Below are 18,974 nucleotides of genomic sequence, written 5' to 3'. Positions count from 1 at the left end.
CAGTGTTCAATTAAAATCTAAAAGAGTTCATTTTACACTGTCAATTTTGCTGTGTAGAGTTATGTACACTGTGATGCCAAAATGTATGGTTATCATATTGTGTAAATTGCTTTTTTGCGATTGAGTTTAAATCCCATAAAATCAGTTGACAAAGAAGTGTGTGTGTGTTTTGTGTGTAAATGTAAGTGTGAAATCCAGATGTGTACAGCTGTGTTGTATCTACAGGCTAAAAGGAATATCACCTTAGCACTTTTTAGTGCGCTGCATTTGTGCTGTTTTTTTTTTAGGCAGTGCTGAATCTACACAGAGGGACACAGAGGGTTCATATGTGAATTCATTCAGAAAAGGACGGGGCTTTAAGTAATGCTTATAGAGCTACAGCTAACACAACATTATTGTAATAGGTAGTGTGGAAATATTTTTGGGGGGGTCGTGAACCTTCTGTTTATAGTTTTAAACCTCTTTCCATGTGATAATCCAAAAAAAAGTAGATATATATGGAAAATGAACAAACAAGCTTCCGGGGAAATTGTGTCACCTTTAACTATGATGTGTGGATGTGTTTTTTAAATGATTTTACAAACTCAGTCGTTTGAAAAAAAAAAACATCTATGGATGTAAACATAGCCACTGATTTAATATGTGTATGTCTGTATGTGAGCAGTGTTAAGGTTAGTTAAGAATTAACACTGGTATAGACAAGTACCCAAACCTAGTAACTATGTAGTAAAAGTAGAAGTATGCACAGTAAAATAATATTCCAGTCATTTTAGAAGCTCTCTGGTGTTACTCTCTTGGTGTTGGGCTGGAGGGTGGATAAGGTTCCACAACAGAGAGCCACCATTTCACTGGAGAGCTAGTTTCCTTTACCAACGTCCATGATGCCAACTGCCAGGCAGGATACTCAGTCTTACTGGACTCTTTGGTTTCTGTAGGGATGTTTTTGGATTGTGTTTGTCGTGATCTTTATTCTAGACATATTTATTTTGATTTGAAGTCGTCTCATCATTATTTTTAGTATGATAATCATTATTATGCTAATCCTCCACAGTGACTCTTTTAGTTTGTCTTGGTGCAAAGCCGCTTTTGTCAATACACACACACACACACACACACACACACACACACACTCAGAAAACCTCCCCCTGCTGTAAGTGCTATTCCCTCTAAAACATCAGCCCCTCCCCTGCACACTTTGATTGGCTGTTGCCTAGCAACACAATTCATATTGGCATAATTGGACACTCTTGGATGCCCTGATGAAGAGCTGCAGGACCCACCACCCCCCACCCCCCTTACTTAGCACCTGTCTCTGTGTGTGTGCATGTGTGTGTGTGTGTGTGTGTGTGTGTTTGTGTGTGTGTGTGAACAGACGGAGTGAATTTCACGGTGTGTGTGTGTGTGTGTGTGATGGGGGAGAGTGCATAATCCATTCACTTCATTCTTAAAACACAAACTCACACACACACACACACACACACACACACACACTCACACACACGCAGCGTCTTTTAAGAGGATTCACACACACACTGAACATTCCAATATGGCTGCCACCCGTCCCTCACACCATCAATGACTGTGAGTGTATGTGTGTGTGTGTGTGTGTGTAAAGAATAAGAAACACATTTATTGGCTCTTTCTATTATTATTATTATTATTATTATTATTATTATTATTATATTGATTAATGTTTCTATGATTATGATTATGTCTATATCACTATTGTGTTTTTTATTGTATATCTCATCTCGCAGTTTTTGAAAGATTGACACTAACTGTAGATTTTGATACAAATACACTAGTAACACCCAAACAACCACATAGAGCACCACAACAACCGTCTAGTATACCACAGCAACTGCTTATCAACCACCTACCAACACCCTACATACGGCTAAACAACACCATCACAACTGATCACATCTGAAATACCATAGCAATAATCTTGCAACACTATAGCACACACCTAGCAATAATTTAAGAACACCATAGCAGCCACTTAAAATACACCATATAATCCACTGGGGAGGTCAAAGCAATCACCTACCAACACAATGGCAACTCCTACTAACACCACAGCAACCACGTGGGATATCACAGCAACCACTAAGCAACCACCTAGCATCACTGTAATAAACTACTAGTAAAATCATAGCATCAACCACATAGCAACACAATAGCAACCAAATTTAGAAAACCAAAGCAAAGACTTAACAAAAAGGTAGCAAAACCATAGCAACCATTGTGTTTTTCCTTCAGGAAATACACATTTTCAAGAAATGATAATTTGCTATTATTTGAGTGTTGAGTTTTAGATCATCTGTTTCTTTTTGTTGCTGTTCAAAATAATTTTACCCAATCAGAATAGTTGACAGTGGTGATGAATGGAAGCAGACATCTGACCATCTAAGGCTTTTAAAATGGAATATCATTATTATGTTGAAGGGCTACATATTATGCAATATGCCGGATGTGGTGAGGCAAAAAATAGTCCCTAAGGAAAACAGTATTTGTTTAGAGGTTTCACTGTTCGACCAGACATTAAAAGTGAGATATTTTACAATTTTATGAAAAGAAAGTACATCTCAAGTTGAGACTGGACAGCAAATGGCTTACACATAAAAAACAGCTGCAATAGAAGCAACAACAAACTCACATGACTGTGTTTAAAAAGAGTATTTTAGAGAGGCAGAGTGTCTTAGAAGCAAAGAATGTGCAAAAAACACATTTAAATAATTTGGAACAATTTCTCAAAAACCTAAAATTACGAAGATTTGGATATCCCACCATCTACAGTACATAAAATCATCAAAAGCTTCAGAGAAACTGGAGGAATCCCTTTCTGACCGATGGTCAGTATTGGATGCTGGTGATCTTTGGGCCCTGCATTAGAAACAGGCATGATTCTCTATCACTGCATGGGACCAGGAACACTTCCAGTTGTAATCCACAAATACAGGTTAATGATGCATCATGCAAAGAAGAAGCAGTATCTCAACACCATGCTGAGACGCTGCAGTCTCCGTCTGGGCCACAGCTGATTTAAAATGAATTTGGAATTTTGATTAATCTGATAAAAAACGTTTTTTTTGCCTGTTTTGACCAAAGGAAATGATGGTGTTTCTGGATTGTGTTGACTTATTGCTTCTTCTTTGCATGGAATGTTAAAATTGTCTAGCGTCTAACGTCTGATATGCGTTCTTGATATATTCTTTATTGTGAATAAAATATGGCTCTGTGAAATTTTACATGTTACAGAGCATCCCACCAAATATCCCTTATTCTGTAATTGGGGTTATAGTGTAATAACAGTATTATCTCTTATGAAGTACTAATGACATTAATATCTAGAACACAGCTCTCAGGTAGGACAGCCGAAGAGAGGAGAACGATGGTTTCCGTAGTAACCGCCCCAGACCCCCCCTCCTCCTTTTCCTCCTTCACTCGTGCCTGGTGATGCTGGTGCGTGTCTGTATGAGTGTGTGTGTGTGTGTGTGTGAATGTGAGTGTGTGTGCGCACCATCCCGCTCTCCTCTCCGGATACACCATCCTGACCAGCGCAGGAGAAAGAGATAGAGAGAGAGAGGGAGAGCAGCAGCAGCAGGAGGAGGGATGCTCCTCTCTCCCTGTGTTCCTCTGTTCCTCTGTGGAGTATTATGGGCTGTTCCTCCTATTCCTCTCTGCTCTTGGAATAACGCTGAGGAAGATCTGAGGAGGGAACCTTTGTTTTTTCCTGAGTGAGGATTTTTACACAGGGTGTGTGAAAGTGAGTGTGTGTGGGTGTGGGTGTGGGTGAGGGTGTGTGTGTGAGTGTGTGGTTGCCGTGGGGACGGTTAAATCATGGCTCATGCGGCGTCCCAGCTGAAGAAGAATAAGGATGTGGACATCAACGCTCTGGAGGACGACAAAGAGCAGAGGCGCAGGAAGAACAGGAAACACTCCCGAGAGCAGAAGAAGAAGGTGCACACACACACACACCTGTGACAGAAAGAGGGCAACCTGTGTGTGTGTGTGTGTGTGTGTGTGTGTGTGTGTGTTAGCGTGTGTGTGATTTGCATAATGATAACTGATGGCCATTAGAGTGTATTCATTTATTCATTGTTGAGAGCAGAACTGAACTATCACTTTAAATGCTAAATGGTGGCTATAGGCTGTCATTCATTGTTAGCAACGTTAGCTTGTCTTATGGAACTCTCCCTTTAAGATATCAGTAGTGTGTGTGTGTGTGTGATAAACTGTGTGTGTGATTTACTTACATTCATGTTTAGTCATATGATCTAAATTATGTCATAATCTACTGCAAATTATTTTCACTAAATTGTTGAATTAAATGGTTTCTTAATAATTAACTTCCATTGAATGTGAGCAACATGGGCTGGTCCAACTGGACTGTTTCTTTAAGACGTATGTTGTATGCATTTGAGTGTGTGTGTGTGTGTGTGTCTGTTGTGTGCGAGGTGTGTGTAATTAGTACTATATACTATACATTAATATGCTTACTATTCTGTTTTATTCACTTCAAGCTATATTATCTTTTCTGATTAAAGTGGCAGCAAAGTGTGTTTGTTGGGCTGTGTGTGTGTGTATATATGTGTGTGTGTGTGTGTGTGATTTGCATAATGCTAACTGGTGGCCATTAGGGTGTATTCATTGTGAGCAGCATGACTGACCTATCACTTTAAATGCTAAACCGTGTCTATTGACTGTCATTTGTTGTTAGCAACATTAGCGTATGTTATGGAACTCCTTTTAACATGGCATTAGAATGTGTGTTTGTGTGTGTGTGTGTGTGTGTGTGTGTGTATGTGTGTGTGTGTGTGTGGGGGGGGCTAAACTGTAACTGTTCAATCACATTCATGTTTAGCAACATTACTTTTCTGATTAAATTGTTGAATTAAATGCCAACTGGTGGCAATTCACTTCCACTGGATGTTAGTAACGTGTGCTGATTAAACTGATTTATTTATTTATTTAACATGGCAATAGTGTATGTGTGTGTGTGTGTGTGTGTGTGTGTGTGTGTGTGTGTGTGTGTGTGTGTGTGTGCGTGTGATAAGTAACAGGGTTAATGCTTACTATTCTGTTTCATTTGCGTTTAGCACATTAGCCATTTCTGGTTGAAGTGTTGCTTCAAGATGGCAGCAAAGTGTGTTTGTTGGCTTGTGTGAAGGGTGTCACTGAAGTCAGTAGGTGTTAGCTAGCATTGTGTTAATAAAAGAACGCTAATCGCAGTCCAGTCCTTTCCTTCACTGTTAGCGACGTTAGCATTCATGACTGAGGCGCTGGGTTAAGATGGCAGCGGTGTGTGTGTGTGTGTGTGTGTGTGTGTAAGATGACAGCATTCTTCTAATAGCTGAACCTCTGCTGCAGCAGCAAGGTTACATGAACACACACACACACACACACGTGTAAAGGACACTTGCTCTGATGAAGAACCAGCGGCTTTTACTGAAGCAGCATGTGCACATGCGCGCGTGAGCGTGTGGAGACACTTGTGCATTAAACATCAGCGTGTGATTTATTGATGTTCTGACTAAAGGAACGAAGCGTGTGTACAGTTGTCCTCCACACACACACACACACATACACACACCTTGAACAGTATAGGCCACGATTAATGAGGTCACATGACCCAAGGATCTCCCTGGTTTGTCACATGCTCATAAGAACAACAGTAAAGGTGTTGTCAGTAAAGGAAGGCGACCAATAAGCTTGCTGTAATTTGCATAATGCTTAATTGGTGTATGTTCATTTTCATGTCTTGTTAGCCACATTAGCGTATTGTTATTTTCAGAGATAGCTGTGTGTGGGGGGTGACATGATGTGATTTAAAAAGAGAGAGATGTGGAGATATGAGATATAGGGAGAGAAAGGGAAAGAATGGAGAGATGAAAGGAGAGAGAGAGAGAGAGGTTGAGCGTAGATGGAGGTTAATGTATTCTGCACTCGTTCATAAAGAAGGTAATTGCATTGGCATTGTGGGACAGGGACACCCCTCACACACACGTGCATGCACGCACGCACACACGCACACCCACATACACCCACCCACCAGCACTGTCACATCCATCAGTACATCCATTAAGCTGCAGTGTGTCCCACCCTCCCAGCTGCCCCCACCACAGCCGACCCACCACCCCTACACCAACACACTCTCAGCTTTGCGCTTCAGTCATTTATCCACATTACTGTTAGTTATGACTGGGATTTCAGTGAGTACTCACGTAAGACTGTTAAATGTTCACCCTAAAAAAAGCAGAAAGCAGGTGTGTGCAGGTTGGACATGTGTGTGCAGGCCATAGCAGGTGTGTGTAGGTGGGGGCAGGTGTGGGCAGGTGTAAGTCAGTCCGTGAGGACTGGTGGAAGCACTAGTTCAGTCTGAAGGTGGCACTACTAAATCTCAAGTGTGTACTGGTGTGATCTGGGTAGTGAGTGCAGTATGTGTACTGGTGTGAACTGGGCAGTGAGTGTGCTGGTGTAATCTACTCAGTGAGTGCGGTGTGTGCTCTGGGGAGTGAGAACAGTGTGTGTACTGGTGTGATCTGGAGACCAAGTACAGTGTGTGTACTAGTGTGAGCTGGGGACTGAGCACAGAGTGTGTGCTGGCGTGATCTGGGGAGTGAGTGTATTGGTGTAATCTAGGCAGTGAGTGCAGTTTGTGCTCTGGGCAGTAAAAACAATGTGCGCTCTGGTGTGATTTGGGGAGTGGGCACAGTGTGTGTACTGGTGTGATTTGGGGAGTGGGCACAGTGTGTGTACCGGTGTGATCTGGGCAATAAGTTTATTGAGTAATAGTGTGATTTGAGAAGTGAACACAGTGTATGTGGAGGTGTAATCTGAGGAGGGAGCTCCATGTGTGTAATGGTGTGATCTGGGGAGTGAGCACAGTGTGTGCACTCGTGTGAGCTGGGGAGTGAGTTTTTGTACTGGTGTGATCTGAGGAGGGAGCTCCATGTGTGTACTGGTGTGATCTGGAGAGTGAGAACAGTGCGTGTACTGGTGTGATCTGAGGAGTGGGCACAGTGTGTGTTCTGGTGTGATCTGAAGAGTGAGTGCAGTTTTTGTTCTGGTGTGATCTGGAGAGTGAGCACAGTGTACCTGGAGGTGTGATCTGGAGAGTGAGTACAGTGCGTGTACTGGTGTGTTTTGGAGAGTGAGCCCAGACTGTGTACTGATGTGATCTTGAGAGGGAGCTCCATGTGTGCACTGTTGTGATCTGGAGAGTGAGCGCAGTTTTTATTACTGGTGTGATCTGGAGAGTAAGTGCAGTTTTTGTACTTGTGTGATCTGGAGGGTGAGCTCAGTTTTTGTAGAAGTGTGATCTGGAGAGTGAGCACAGTTTTTGTACAGATGGGATCTGGAGAGTGAGCACAGACTGTGTACTAGTGTGATGTGGGGCAGGGAGCTCCATGTGTGTACTGTTGTGATCTGGAGAGTGAGCTCAGTTTTTGTACTGGTGTGATCTGGAGAGTGAGTGCAGTGTGTTGTGTGAGGTGATGTTTAACATATTTATTTTGTGCTGTTGTTAAGGTTGTGTGTTGGTTTTGTTTAGGGGTTTCGGTGGAGCTTCTGTTACACTGTTGTTGTGGTGGTGTTTAGGGGTTTTGGTGGTGTTGAGCTTCTGTTACACTGTTGTTGTTGTGGTGGTGTTTAGGGGGTTTAGGGGTTTCGGTGGTGTTAAGCTTCTGTTACACCTGGTTTAAGATGGTGCTGAGTTTCTGCTACACTGGTGTGAAGGTGGTCTTGAGATTCTGTAACACTGATGTTGAGATGATGAGTTTCACTGGTGTTTAGGTGGTGTTAAGCTTTTGTTAAACTGGTGTTTAGGTGGTATTAAGCTTTTGTTAAACTGGTGTTAAGCTTCTGTTACACTTGTGTAAAGATGATGCTGAGCTATTGTTACACTGGTGTTCAGGCAGGTATGGACAGGTGAAACAGGTGTGCCCAGGTTCAGGCAGGTATGGACAGGTGCAACTGTTTTTTCCAGATTCAGGCAGGTATGGACATATGGAACAGATGTGTCCAGGGTTAGGCAGGTATACACAGGTGGAATACCCAGGTTTGGGCAGGTAAGGCCAGGTTGAACAGATGTTTCCAGATTCTGGCAGGTATGGACAGGTAGAACATATGTATCCGGGTTCAGGCTGGTATAGACAAGTTAAACAGATGTGTCCAGGTCTGGGCAGGTATGGACTGGTGAAACAGGTGTGTTCAGGTTCAGGCAGGTATGGACAGGTGGAACAAGTGTGTCCAGGATCAGGCAGGTGTGGACAGGTGAAATAAATGTGTCCAGCATCAGGCAGGTGTAGATCTCCTGGGACGAATTTTTAATGTTTTGATGAAGCTTTAACAAGAACACAATGCTCTCGTTGTAAATAAAATGCTTCATTTAGGCTCTAAACAAGTGTAGATCACTGGCTATCAGCATGAATGAGCTTATTTAAAGGTGTTTTTTATTGGGTCATGTGAAGTTACCTGTAAAAACCTCCAGTATTAAACAGTGAGCAACACTGAGTACAGCCCAGTGACTGTTATGAACAGGATCTAAACACGTTGCTGCATGTATTTTATAGTGTAGCGCTCTAATAACCCTGATTTACCAGATCTGCATGATTACGTCTGGTAGGACACTGAGTAGTCTAGCGGTCCAAAGCACTGCCACTTTGTTCGGGAGATTGCTGTGGAACAGTGGAACTGGGTTCTCGGAAATTATGTTGCTCTGTCCAAAAAAAAACAAGAATGAGCAGGTGTCCCAATACTTTTGCATTTCCATGTGATGTATATACAGGGGTTGGACAATGAAACTGAAACACCTGGTTTTAGAGCACAATAATTGATTGTGGTGACGGACAGTTCTGGTGGAAACAGGAGAGTTGAGGTGCACATTGAATTCTGCCGTGATTTGATCAGCCGTTGTTTTATGTTTTTTGGATACAATCCGGGTTAGCACCCGAACATCCCTTTCAGACAGCTTCCTCCTACAGCATCCACAGTTAATCCTGTTGGATGTGGTTGGTCCTTCTTGGTGGTATGCTGACACTACCTGGATACCGTGGCTCTTGATACATCACAAAGACTTGCTGTCTTGGTCACAGATGCGCCAGCAAGACGTGCACCAACAATTTGTCCTCTTTTGAACTCTGGTATGTCCCCCATAGTGTTGTGTGCATTGCAATATTTTGAGCAAGACTGTGCTCTTACCCTGCTAATTGAACCTTCACACTCTTATTGCTCTTACTGGTGCAATGTGCAATTAATGAAGATTGGCCACAAGGCTGCTCCAATTTAGCCATGAAACCTCCCACACTAAAATGACAGGTGTTTCAGTTTCATTGTCCAACCCCTGTAAGTGCAGTGGTTCTGGCGCTGGGTCTTCAGCAGTGTGTGTATCGCGTGTCTTATCCTGGCAGTTCTGAGATTGAGGTATTTTTAATTTTCTGTTTTTGGCTTCAGTTCCTCTTTCATGTGTTCTGAGAAGAGGCCCTGAAAGCTCTATTTGTGGATCTCTCTCTCTCTCTCTCTCTCTTTCTCTCTCTCTGGGAGAGGTTCTGGGGCTGGGTGGTGGTACACACTCAGAGGGTGGGGGAGCTGTATGAGGCGTGTGATTGACTTTACGGAGGTCGTTTGAAGGTCAGCTGGCTGTAGTGAGGCTGCAGATGTGTCCCAGCAGCACAGTGATGGACTGGCGGTGTTGTCCACAGTTGTGTCGCTTGTACTCTGAGTTAGAGGGTTGGAAATACATAAGATACATGTTCTCTGTGCCGTCTGGTACTGAATTCATTTTCAGAACTTCAGCACCTCTGCAGCTCCAGCACACATCAGTAGTGACCACCCCCAACTCAGACTACCTGACTACAGCCTCAAACTACTTAAAGCTTCAGTACAACCATCACACCCAGATTATGGGGTCCTGTGAGAGTTAGTGATGTATTAAACCATTGAATTGCTGAGGAATGGGGATTTGATGATGTACTGAATCATTTCTTAAGGAATCGTAATCAGAACTGAAATAAATTCAACGCAATTGTGAGGTAATGTGAGATTCATTAATGTACTGAATCGCTGTCAGATTTAGTAGTATACTGTATAATTTTTGTGAGATTCAGTAGTTTACTGAATTGTTTTGGGGTAGTGTAAGATTTATAGAGTACTGAATCTTTTTTTGGCATAGTGTGAGACTTAGTAGATTACTGAATCATATTCGGGTAGTGTGAGATTTAGTAGAGTACTGAACCTTTTTTGGTAGTGTGAGATTTGGTAGAGTACTAAATGTTTTTTGGGTAGTGTGAGATTTAGTAGAGTACTGAATCTTTTTTGGGTAGTGTGAGATTTAGTAGAGTACTGAATCTTTTTTGGGTAGTGTGAGATTTAGTAGAGTACTGAATCTTTTTTGGGTAGTGTGAGATTTAGTAGAGTACTGAATCTTTTTTTGGGTAGTGTTAGATTTAGTAGAGTACTGAATCTTTTTTGGGTAGTGTGAGATTTAGTAGAGTACTGAATCTTTTTTTGGGTAGTGTTAGATTTAGTAGAGTACTGAATCTTTTTTGGGTAGTGTGAGATTTAGTAGAGTACTGAATCTTTTTTGGGTAGTGTTAGATTTAGTAGAGTACTGAATCTTTTTTTGGGTAGTGTTAGATTTAGTAGAGTACTGAATCTTTTTTGGGTAGTGTGAGATTTAGTAGAGTACTGAATCTTTTTTTGGGTAGTGTTAGATTTAGTAGAGTACTGAATCTTTTTTGGGTAGTGTGAGATTTAGTAGAGTACTGAATCTTTTTTTGGGTAGTGTTAGATTTAGTAGAGTACTGAATCTTTTTTGGGTAGTGTGAGATTTAGTAGAGTACTGAATCTTTTTTGGGTAGTGTTAGATTTAGTAGAGTACTGAATCTTTTTTGGGTAGTGTGAGATTTAGTAGAGTACTGAATCTTTTTTGGGTAGTGTGAGATTTAGTAGAGTACTGAATCTTTTTTGGGTAGTGTTAGATTTAGTAGAGTACTGAATCTTTTTTGGGTAGTGTGAGATTTAGTAGAGTACTGAATCTTTTTTGGGTAGTGTGAGATTTAGTAGAGTACTGAATCTTTTTTTGGGTAGTGTGAGATTTAGTAGAGTACTGAATCTTTTTTGGGTAGTGTGAGATTTAGTAGAGTACTGAATCTTTTTTGGGTAGTGTGAGATTTAGTAGAGTACTGAATCTTTTTTGGGTAGTGTTAGATTTAGTAGAGTACTGAATCTTTTTTGGGTAGTGTGAGATTTAGTAGAGTACTGAATCTTTTTTGGGTAGTGTGAGATTTAGTAGAGTACTGAATCTTTTTTGGGTAGTGTTAGATTTAGTAGAGTACTGAATCTTTTTTGGGTAGTGTTAGATTTAGTAGAGTACTGAATCTTTTTTGGGTAGTGTTAGATTTAGTAGAGTACTGAATCCTGTTTTGTGTTTGCGTGTGATTTAAAGTGCACTGTTAACAATTTTTTGCACACTGATGCTAAAAGCTAAAAGCCTGAACACTGTTGAGAAGTGTGTGTGTGTGTGTGTGTGTGTGTGTGAGTGTGTGTTACTGCAGGTGGAGGTCATAGAGGTTAAGTGTTTAGTGAGGCCTGTCCCTAGTGGGTTGCCATGGATTCCACACACAAGCAAAAATGTCCCCACACACACACATACACACACACACACTGAAGGTCGTGTGATGAATGAGCTTTGATATACAGCAGGGGATTAACAACTGAATATTCTGGCAATACACACAAACACAAACACACACACACACACACATATACACACACTGAAGCAGAGAGATAGTAGTGCTACTATACAATAGGGGTGGGGGAGGTGCATCATGGGGGTCATGGGGGGCTTACAGACAGAATCGGCGAGACACCCACACTCACTCTCTCTTTGTGTGTTTCTGTATGTTTTTACACCACACCAGAACATCCTATTATTTTATTAATATTAATCAATTTGGACAAAAGTGAAACAATAAGTATGCGATGCTGATTGGGGTGAAAAGTGCAAAAATGACATTTAACTAGCCTATGTACCACCAGCCCAGGGGTTACCACTCCATCGACTCTGAAGGGTCAGTGCCTTCAGGATGTTGGTTGTTTCTGGTTGAGAGTATGCTGTGCCCGATTGGTGTGTTGGTTGAGTGCTGATTGTAAATGACTGTGTGTAGAACATAGAGCTGGGCGATATGGCCCCCCCAAAAAATCTTCGATTTAAAAATAAAGATGATAAAGAAATGGTTAAAAACTAGTATTTATTTATTTAGTTTTCACTTAAATGTCCCCTTTGTGGTTAAAGTTCAACCAGAAACAAGCAAAAAAATAATTGTAAACAGTGAGAACATCTACTCACTTTTAGAAAGCTTTCTCCAACGTATTTTAGGTACTGACACAATGCACCCTCAAACTTACAAAAATAAATAAATAAACCCACCCTCAAAAAAAACAAATAGAAAGAAATAAAATGGTGCAAACTTACAAAATAGAAAACAAGTACAATTTAATATGGGGGTGCGTGTGGGAGAGAGGGGCGGGGCTAAGCCTGTAGTGCAGAAGCTCACAGGGGCGTGTTGGTGGTGAAAAATTAAAACTCAGAGAAAATCGATTTTCATAAAAACACATCGTCCTTAACTGTAAATTTGAATTAATCGATAAAATTGATTAATCACCCAGCTCTTGCTGAACATAATTATAAAGCTGCTATATAGGTGCTATGTACTGTATTATAAAGGGCATTATCCATAAACGTCTATTTTCTGGTACATTTTTAAAGATAAGACGCACCAGATTATAAAGCGCACTATGCAACACTAGTTAGTAAGTTAGTAAGAACACTAGGAACAGGGATGTCACCATGTTTTCCGTCTAGTTTTTCGCTTCTAGGTGGTGGGGGGTGGTAACTAAATGCTAGGCTGAGTAAACAAAACTGTAATTCTTAAAAAAAGAACATTTTCTTTTAAAGTTAAACAAGTGCTGGATGTTAATCTACACAGATTTCTCTCCTGAAAACGTTATTTGTGTGAGTAAAGAGCTTCTGTTTATTTACATTAAGCTTAGATTTCCAGATTTTTCCAGCACTAAGGCTGGAGCATCAGCGTTAACCGTTAGTGTTAGCATTGGCGACAGCATTACACTGAGAAACCCTGAGTGTTCCAGTAAGCCAGAGCTCAAATACTCACCTCTAAATGGCTGGCAAAACAGCTAGTGCGGTTAGCAGCCAATGCTAATAATGCTCCAGCCTCAGTGCCTTGGGCTAAACTAAAACTCTTGTGGTTCCTGTAAAAAAAATTTCCTGTGATACCTGTCGGGAAGAAAATAAGAATGTAGTTTATTAAATAATTAAGTATACTTACCTTATAGTGCACTATGATAATAAGACATGTCTGTATATATTTTTGTTGCAGCAGATTGTGTAAGAAGTTTGTGATTTTGTGTGATTTTTTTACTTAACCCCTGCTTGAAAGCAATGGATCAGTCCTTCTTAATTAGGGGCGGGGCTACAAGTTTAAAAGAGGCTTCCTTTTGGAGGGAAGAGGTTGGTTAGTTGGTTGGTTGGTTTTCTTGTTGCTCATTGTTTTGGCTAGGTAATTTGAGTTGCTAGTCCTGCTGGCTGCTACAGTTTTGTTTTTTTTTTGTTTTGTTTTGTTTCTTTTCAGTATTGTTTCTTTTTGTATCTTTAATGTCTTTTTGTGTATATATTGTTTCTATTTTCTATTTTTTTTAAGAAAATCACTGGGATTTTCATCTCACTCTTTGTGGCGAACCCCTCTTCAGAGCCTCAACACGGCAGCACGTTCACAGTCAACTGTTGAGCCTTGCTCCAAATTCCATAATTTATATCACCTTGCCATGAGCACAATGGCCAGTGTTAAACTTATACAGGCGTTGGCGTTCCCCAGCTGCCCCTATGCCAGTGTATTAGTTTTTGATTGTGATAAAGTGAAGATCAAGAATACAAATTCAGAAATATTCAAAAATATAAGTCACTGACAAAAACAGACTGTGTCAAAGTAAAAGTCACCTATATAAATAAAAAAGATTAGTTTGCATTATATACAGCTCTGGAATAAAAAAATAAGAGACCACTTAAAAATTGAGTATCTTTGATTTTACCAAATTGAAAAGCTCTGGAATATAATCAAGAGGAAGATGGATGATCACAAGCCATCAAACCAAACTGAACTGCTTGAATTTTTGCACCAGGAGTAAAGCAGCATAAAGTTATCCAAAAGCAGTGTGTAAGACTGGTGGAGGACAATATGATGCCAAGATGCATTAAAACTGTGATTAAAAACCAGGGTTATTCCACCAAATATTGATTTCTGAAATCTTAAATCTTTATCAATATGAACTTGTTTTCTCTGCATTATTTGAGGTCTGAAAGCTCTGCATCTTTTTTGTTATTTCAGCTGTTTCTCATTTTCTGCAAATAAATGCTCTAAATGACAATATTTTTATTTGGAATTTGGGATAAATGTTGTCTGTAGTTTATAGAATAAAACAACAATATTCATTTTAGCAAAATCAGAGAAACTGATTCAGAAACTGAAGTGGTCTCTTAATTTTTTCCAGAGCTGTATTGTGCTTTGTAAGCTTAATAGTGATTCTAACACACCTACACACTTACACAAACACAAACGTTTTGCTTTGCAAAGTTGCCAGAATTGAACGAGAACCCCCTGATCAGCTGCAGGGGGTTCCTTTCAAAATGAATGCTGCATTCAGCTGATTTAAGTTGCACCCACTGCTGACACAGATATACAAATGCACACAGACACACACACACAGCTTCTCTATTTCCTGTAGAGAAATACTGCCAATGGAATAGGACTCCCTGGAGCATGTAAATGAATAAATGAAGCTATTAGCACCATGGCTAATGCCATGCCTGGGCTAGAGGGATATAAAACCCCCCAGCATTAAGATGTGGAGCAGTGAAACTGTGTTTTCTGGAAGGATGGTGCTCCATCCAATACCTCTGGCTTACATGAGAAGTTGGGGTGGTGATCCTCTGTTTTACATCCAGACCTTACATACAGTTCCCTCCAAAAGTGTTGGATCAGACAGAGGCCAATTCCTTTATTTCTGCTGTAGACTGAAACCATTTGGTCTGTTGGTTCGCCATTTGTTGCTTAGTACACCAGTGATGACTTTCTTCTTCAAGACATTCCAAACAGTTGTGCTAGCTATGGACAATATTTGTGCATCAATGGCTGTGATTTATTTTCCATCTTCTCTCAGCTTTACATTTGCTTGTTTTATTACCCACAGACTCTCATGGCTCTCTGGTTTTTAATGTTGATTACTCCTCTAGTTCTAAATGCACACAAAGTCTACACAAATAAAACCCACATTTGAAATCTGAGTGTAGACATTCAGCGCTATTTATTGTTTGAAAACTCAATGTATCAGGACACATCTGTGCAAAAAAAACACACCTGATAGTCACATAATTTTGCTCACAAGATAAATGGAGGGTTCAGATAAAAAGTTAAATATTGTCAACTGTGTATCAGATCCAAATGTACAAGTTTAGAGTGAAATTAGAAGTTAAAATGCTGTTCTTTTGTCTCATATTCATCTTTTAATGTCAAACCCAAATGTTTTTAGTCTACAGCAGAAATAATATGATTGCGCTCACTGTACCAATACATTTGGAGAGGACTGTATGCGTATGTCACTGAATGCAATCAAATCCTCACAGCAATGCTTCAAAATCTAGTTAGAAAGCCTTGTTTTGGACAGTAGGGACAGTTAAGTACCTTAACTCCTGCCCTATGGCCATCTCTTATTAAGTACACCAGTGATGACTTTCTTCTTCACGACATTCCTAACAGTTGTTCTGGCTATGGCCAATATTTGAGCAGCAATGGCTCTGATTGATTTTCCATCTTCTCTCAGCTTCACTTTTTGCTTGATTTTCACCCATAGACTCTCATAGCTCTCTGGTTTTCATGTTGGTTACTGCTCTAATTATAAATGCTCAGTCTACACAGATAAAACCAAAATCGGAAACTGAGTGTAGACATTCAGTGCTATTTATTTTCAAAATCTAGTAGAAAGCCTTGTTTTGGATAGTCAGGACAGTTATTCCAACAAAAGTGGAATAAACATGTTTTATACCCTTGATTTCAGAAGAAACAATGAATGGACAGGTGCCTCAATACTTCAGTTTCTGAATCAGTTTCTCTGATTTTGCTATTTATAGGTTTATGTTTGAGTAAAATGAACATTGTTGTTTATTCTATAAACTACAGACAACATTTCTCACAAATTCTAAATACAAATATTGTCATTTAGAGCATTTATTTGCAGAAAATGAGAAATGTCTGAAATAACAAAAAAAAAAAAGATGCAGAGCTTTCAGACCTTAAATTATGCAAATAAAACAAGTTCTTATTCATAACGTTTTATAAAGATTTCAAAAAATCAATATTTGGTGGAATAACCCTGGTTTTTAATCACAGTTTTCATGCATCTTGGCATCATGTTCTCCTCCACCAGTCTTACACACTGCTTTTGGATAACTTTATGCTGCTTTACTCCTGGTGCAAAAATTCAAGCAGTTCAGTTTGGTGGTTTGATGGCTTGTTATCATCCATCTTCCTCTTGATTATATTCCAGAGGTTTTCAATTTGGTAAAATCAAATAAACTCAACCTTTTTTTAAGTGGTCTTTTATTTTTGTCCGGAGCTGTATTTGTGTGTGTGTGTCTCTGTTTGTGTGTGTGTGTAAGAGAGAGGGCACAGGAGGGTGTAATGCAGGCAGATGGCCTTTTCCTCCACACTCATCTGCCACTGTCGCACTGCCAAACAAACACACACACACACACACTTACACTCTGAGCAGTAATGTTGGTGCAGTGTGTTGCTGTAGGACCTCTGTCGTTTTTCCGGTGAAGCTTGTGCAGTGAGGAGGAATTGAACCCCTGTCCGCTGTTGTGTAGTGGTGCTGTGGTGGAGGTTTAGTGCAGTTTACAGTAAAAGCTTTTATATCATTAGTCTATGTTTTATGCAGACTCTCAGGAGCCTCCTAATGGCCCACTCAGGTGTGTGTGCTCAGTTATTCTACAGCTCAGTTGGAAAGTTGGAATCAATGATTGTATAAAAGCACGGATAGCGCAAAGTCTTTTAGAAGAACTCTGCCCATCCCCATATGTATCCATATTAATTTTTTCCTTCATAAATAAGTTTTATAAATGTTTATTATGCTATAATGTACACTGTAACCCTGGGAAAGTTTAATTTACCTAAATAATTTAAGGTCATTGTTTACCTCAATTTTTTGAGGTAAAACTTTTAGATATTAGCTCTGAATGGTCCAGTGGGCTGTGATACAAACAGATCGCCACTCGGAATCCTGTTCATGTAGGTAGCCATCAGCTACCGGAGCCCTGAGAGAGCACAATTGGCCTTGCTCTCTCTATGGGTGGTAGATGGCGCTCTCTCCCCACATCACTCCAAGTGGTGATGTTGATCAGTACAAGGCATCGTCTGTGAGCTGATGTATCAGAACTGAGTCGCTGCACTTTCCTCCGAGTGCGCTGTGATGCTACTCAGCAATACTGCATTAGCATCAGTTCAAAAAGAGGTGGAGACCCCTGATATAGATAATTACACAGTTATTATAAGTTTATAAGCTCGTAACTACATTGTGACTGTGTGCTGTTGATTTTATTAACACGCACTCAAGCTCTATACAAAGTTCTTTACAGTTTTTTTTTTAATCAGGTCTGATGTTAACGTTGTGCAATGGGCAATGTAATCTAAGTAGCTGTTAGCCAGCATGCTAACGTTAGCGAGTTAGACGTGTAGTAGTATCTGTACTCAGTCTCGGTCAGCGCTAGACAGAGCCTAAATACAGTTTAAAACATTTTTTTTTTCTGTAATAAATTGTCACTGGTTTGTGTTGGTCTGTTTTCTTTATTGCACCTCACCAGTAAACAGAGAAAACAGAGCTGAGTTCAGTTTTTTTTTTTAATAATTTATAGGAAATGTAAATATTTTAATACTAAAATACATAACCTCACTTTTACTGTAGGGACATTTCACTTGCTTGAAAAACTGGGAATCCAGGCGCTGAAATCCACATAGCTTCTAGTCCTTTAGGCTGCACTGTAAACTCAATGAAGGCGGTCTGAGATGCTTGGTCTTGGAAATGGGTGGGGCCAACAAACAAGTAGACGTGCCTGGTTCTCTCTCTGGTCTCTACTGTTCAAAAGTAACAACATGTTGGACAATTGTGCCTTCATTTCTACAGAACAAAGGTGAAAAAAAACACAGTGTAGCACTCTGAATCTCTGTTCTCATCCTGACTGTTTAATTATGCAGATAATCTGGAATGAGGGTGGAGTTCCTCTGTAAAGTTAAGAGACAGGAAGTTCTGTTACAGTCGCGACTCTCTGTTGGGGAGAGGGGGTGTGTGACCTAAATACTGACAGTACTGGAGACACTGTGAGGAGAGAACACCTGGAACACCTGAGACTTCCTGCACCTGGACTCAGAGACCACACACACACACACTTACACACACCCACAAAAACACACACACACACATTTTTGTGTGTAGTTTTAGTCCACACTGCTCTATAGTGTGTGTGTGTGTGTGTGTGTGTGTGTGTTGGCACTGTCTGCTGTTGTATTCTCAGTTGGAGTGTCATTCTGGGTCACACACTGCAGTTGAAATCCCCAAACACTTACACATTTCTCCACAGCTGTGTGTGTTTGTGTGTGTGTGTGTGATAGGAGGTAATATCCTGTACTCGTTATATCTCCACGTTTCCTAAATTGAATAATTAATGAGGTAATTGATGTACAACTCCAATTCAAATGAAGTTAATATAAAATGGAAAAAATGAAATAAATAAAAGAATGCAGTGTTTCTTTGTCAGTCCTGACACTGACACTTTGTTCTGCCTGCCCTGAACTTAGTTGCACACACTAAAAACTTCAGCTCCCAGCATGCACTTAAACCAG

The 18,974-nt window shown here is 40.3% G+C and overlaps 1 protein-coding gene across 6 annotated transcripts in view; it reads left to right on the top strand.

Moving 5' to 3' along the window:
* The first annotated feature begins 3,554 nt into the window (after nt 1-3,554).
* ank3a (ankyrin 3a) overlaps nt 3,555-18,974 on the top strand; it is a 123,131-nt gene continuing 107,711 nt past the window's right edge. For 5 of the 6 annotated variants that reach the window (XM_049463986.1, XM_049463985.1, XM_049463984.1 and 2 more), the window contains exon 1: nt 3,555-3,963. In XM_049463986.1, coding sequence (XP_049319943.1) covers nt 3,844-3,963 — 120 coding nt within the window. In that variant the 5' untranslated portion in view covers nt 3,555-3,843. The remainder of the gene's footprint in view (nt 3,964-18,974) is intronic. The other variant, XM_049463987.1, reaches the window with a different exon arrangement.

Source organism: Astyanax mexicanus, chromosome 14, assembly GCF_023375975.1.
Source record: "Astyanax mexicanus isolate ESR-SI-001 chromosome 14, AstMex3_surface, whole genome shotgun sequence".
NCBI classification, from domain to species: Eukaryota; Metazoa; Chordata; class Actinopteri; order Characiformes; family Acestrorhamphidae; genus Astyanax; species Astyanax mexicanus.
The sequence above is the reverse complement of the archived record's forward strand: the minus strand, read 5'-3'. Positions and strand labels throughout refer to the sequence as shown.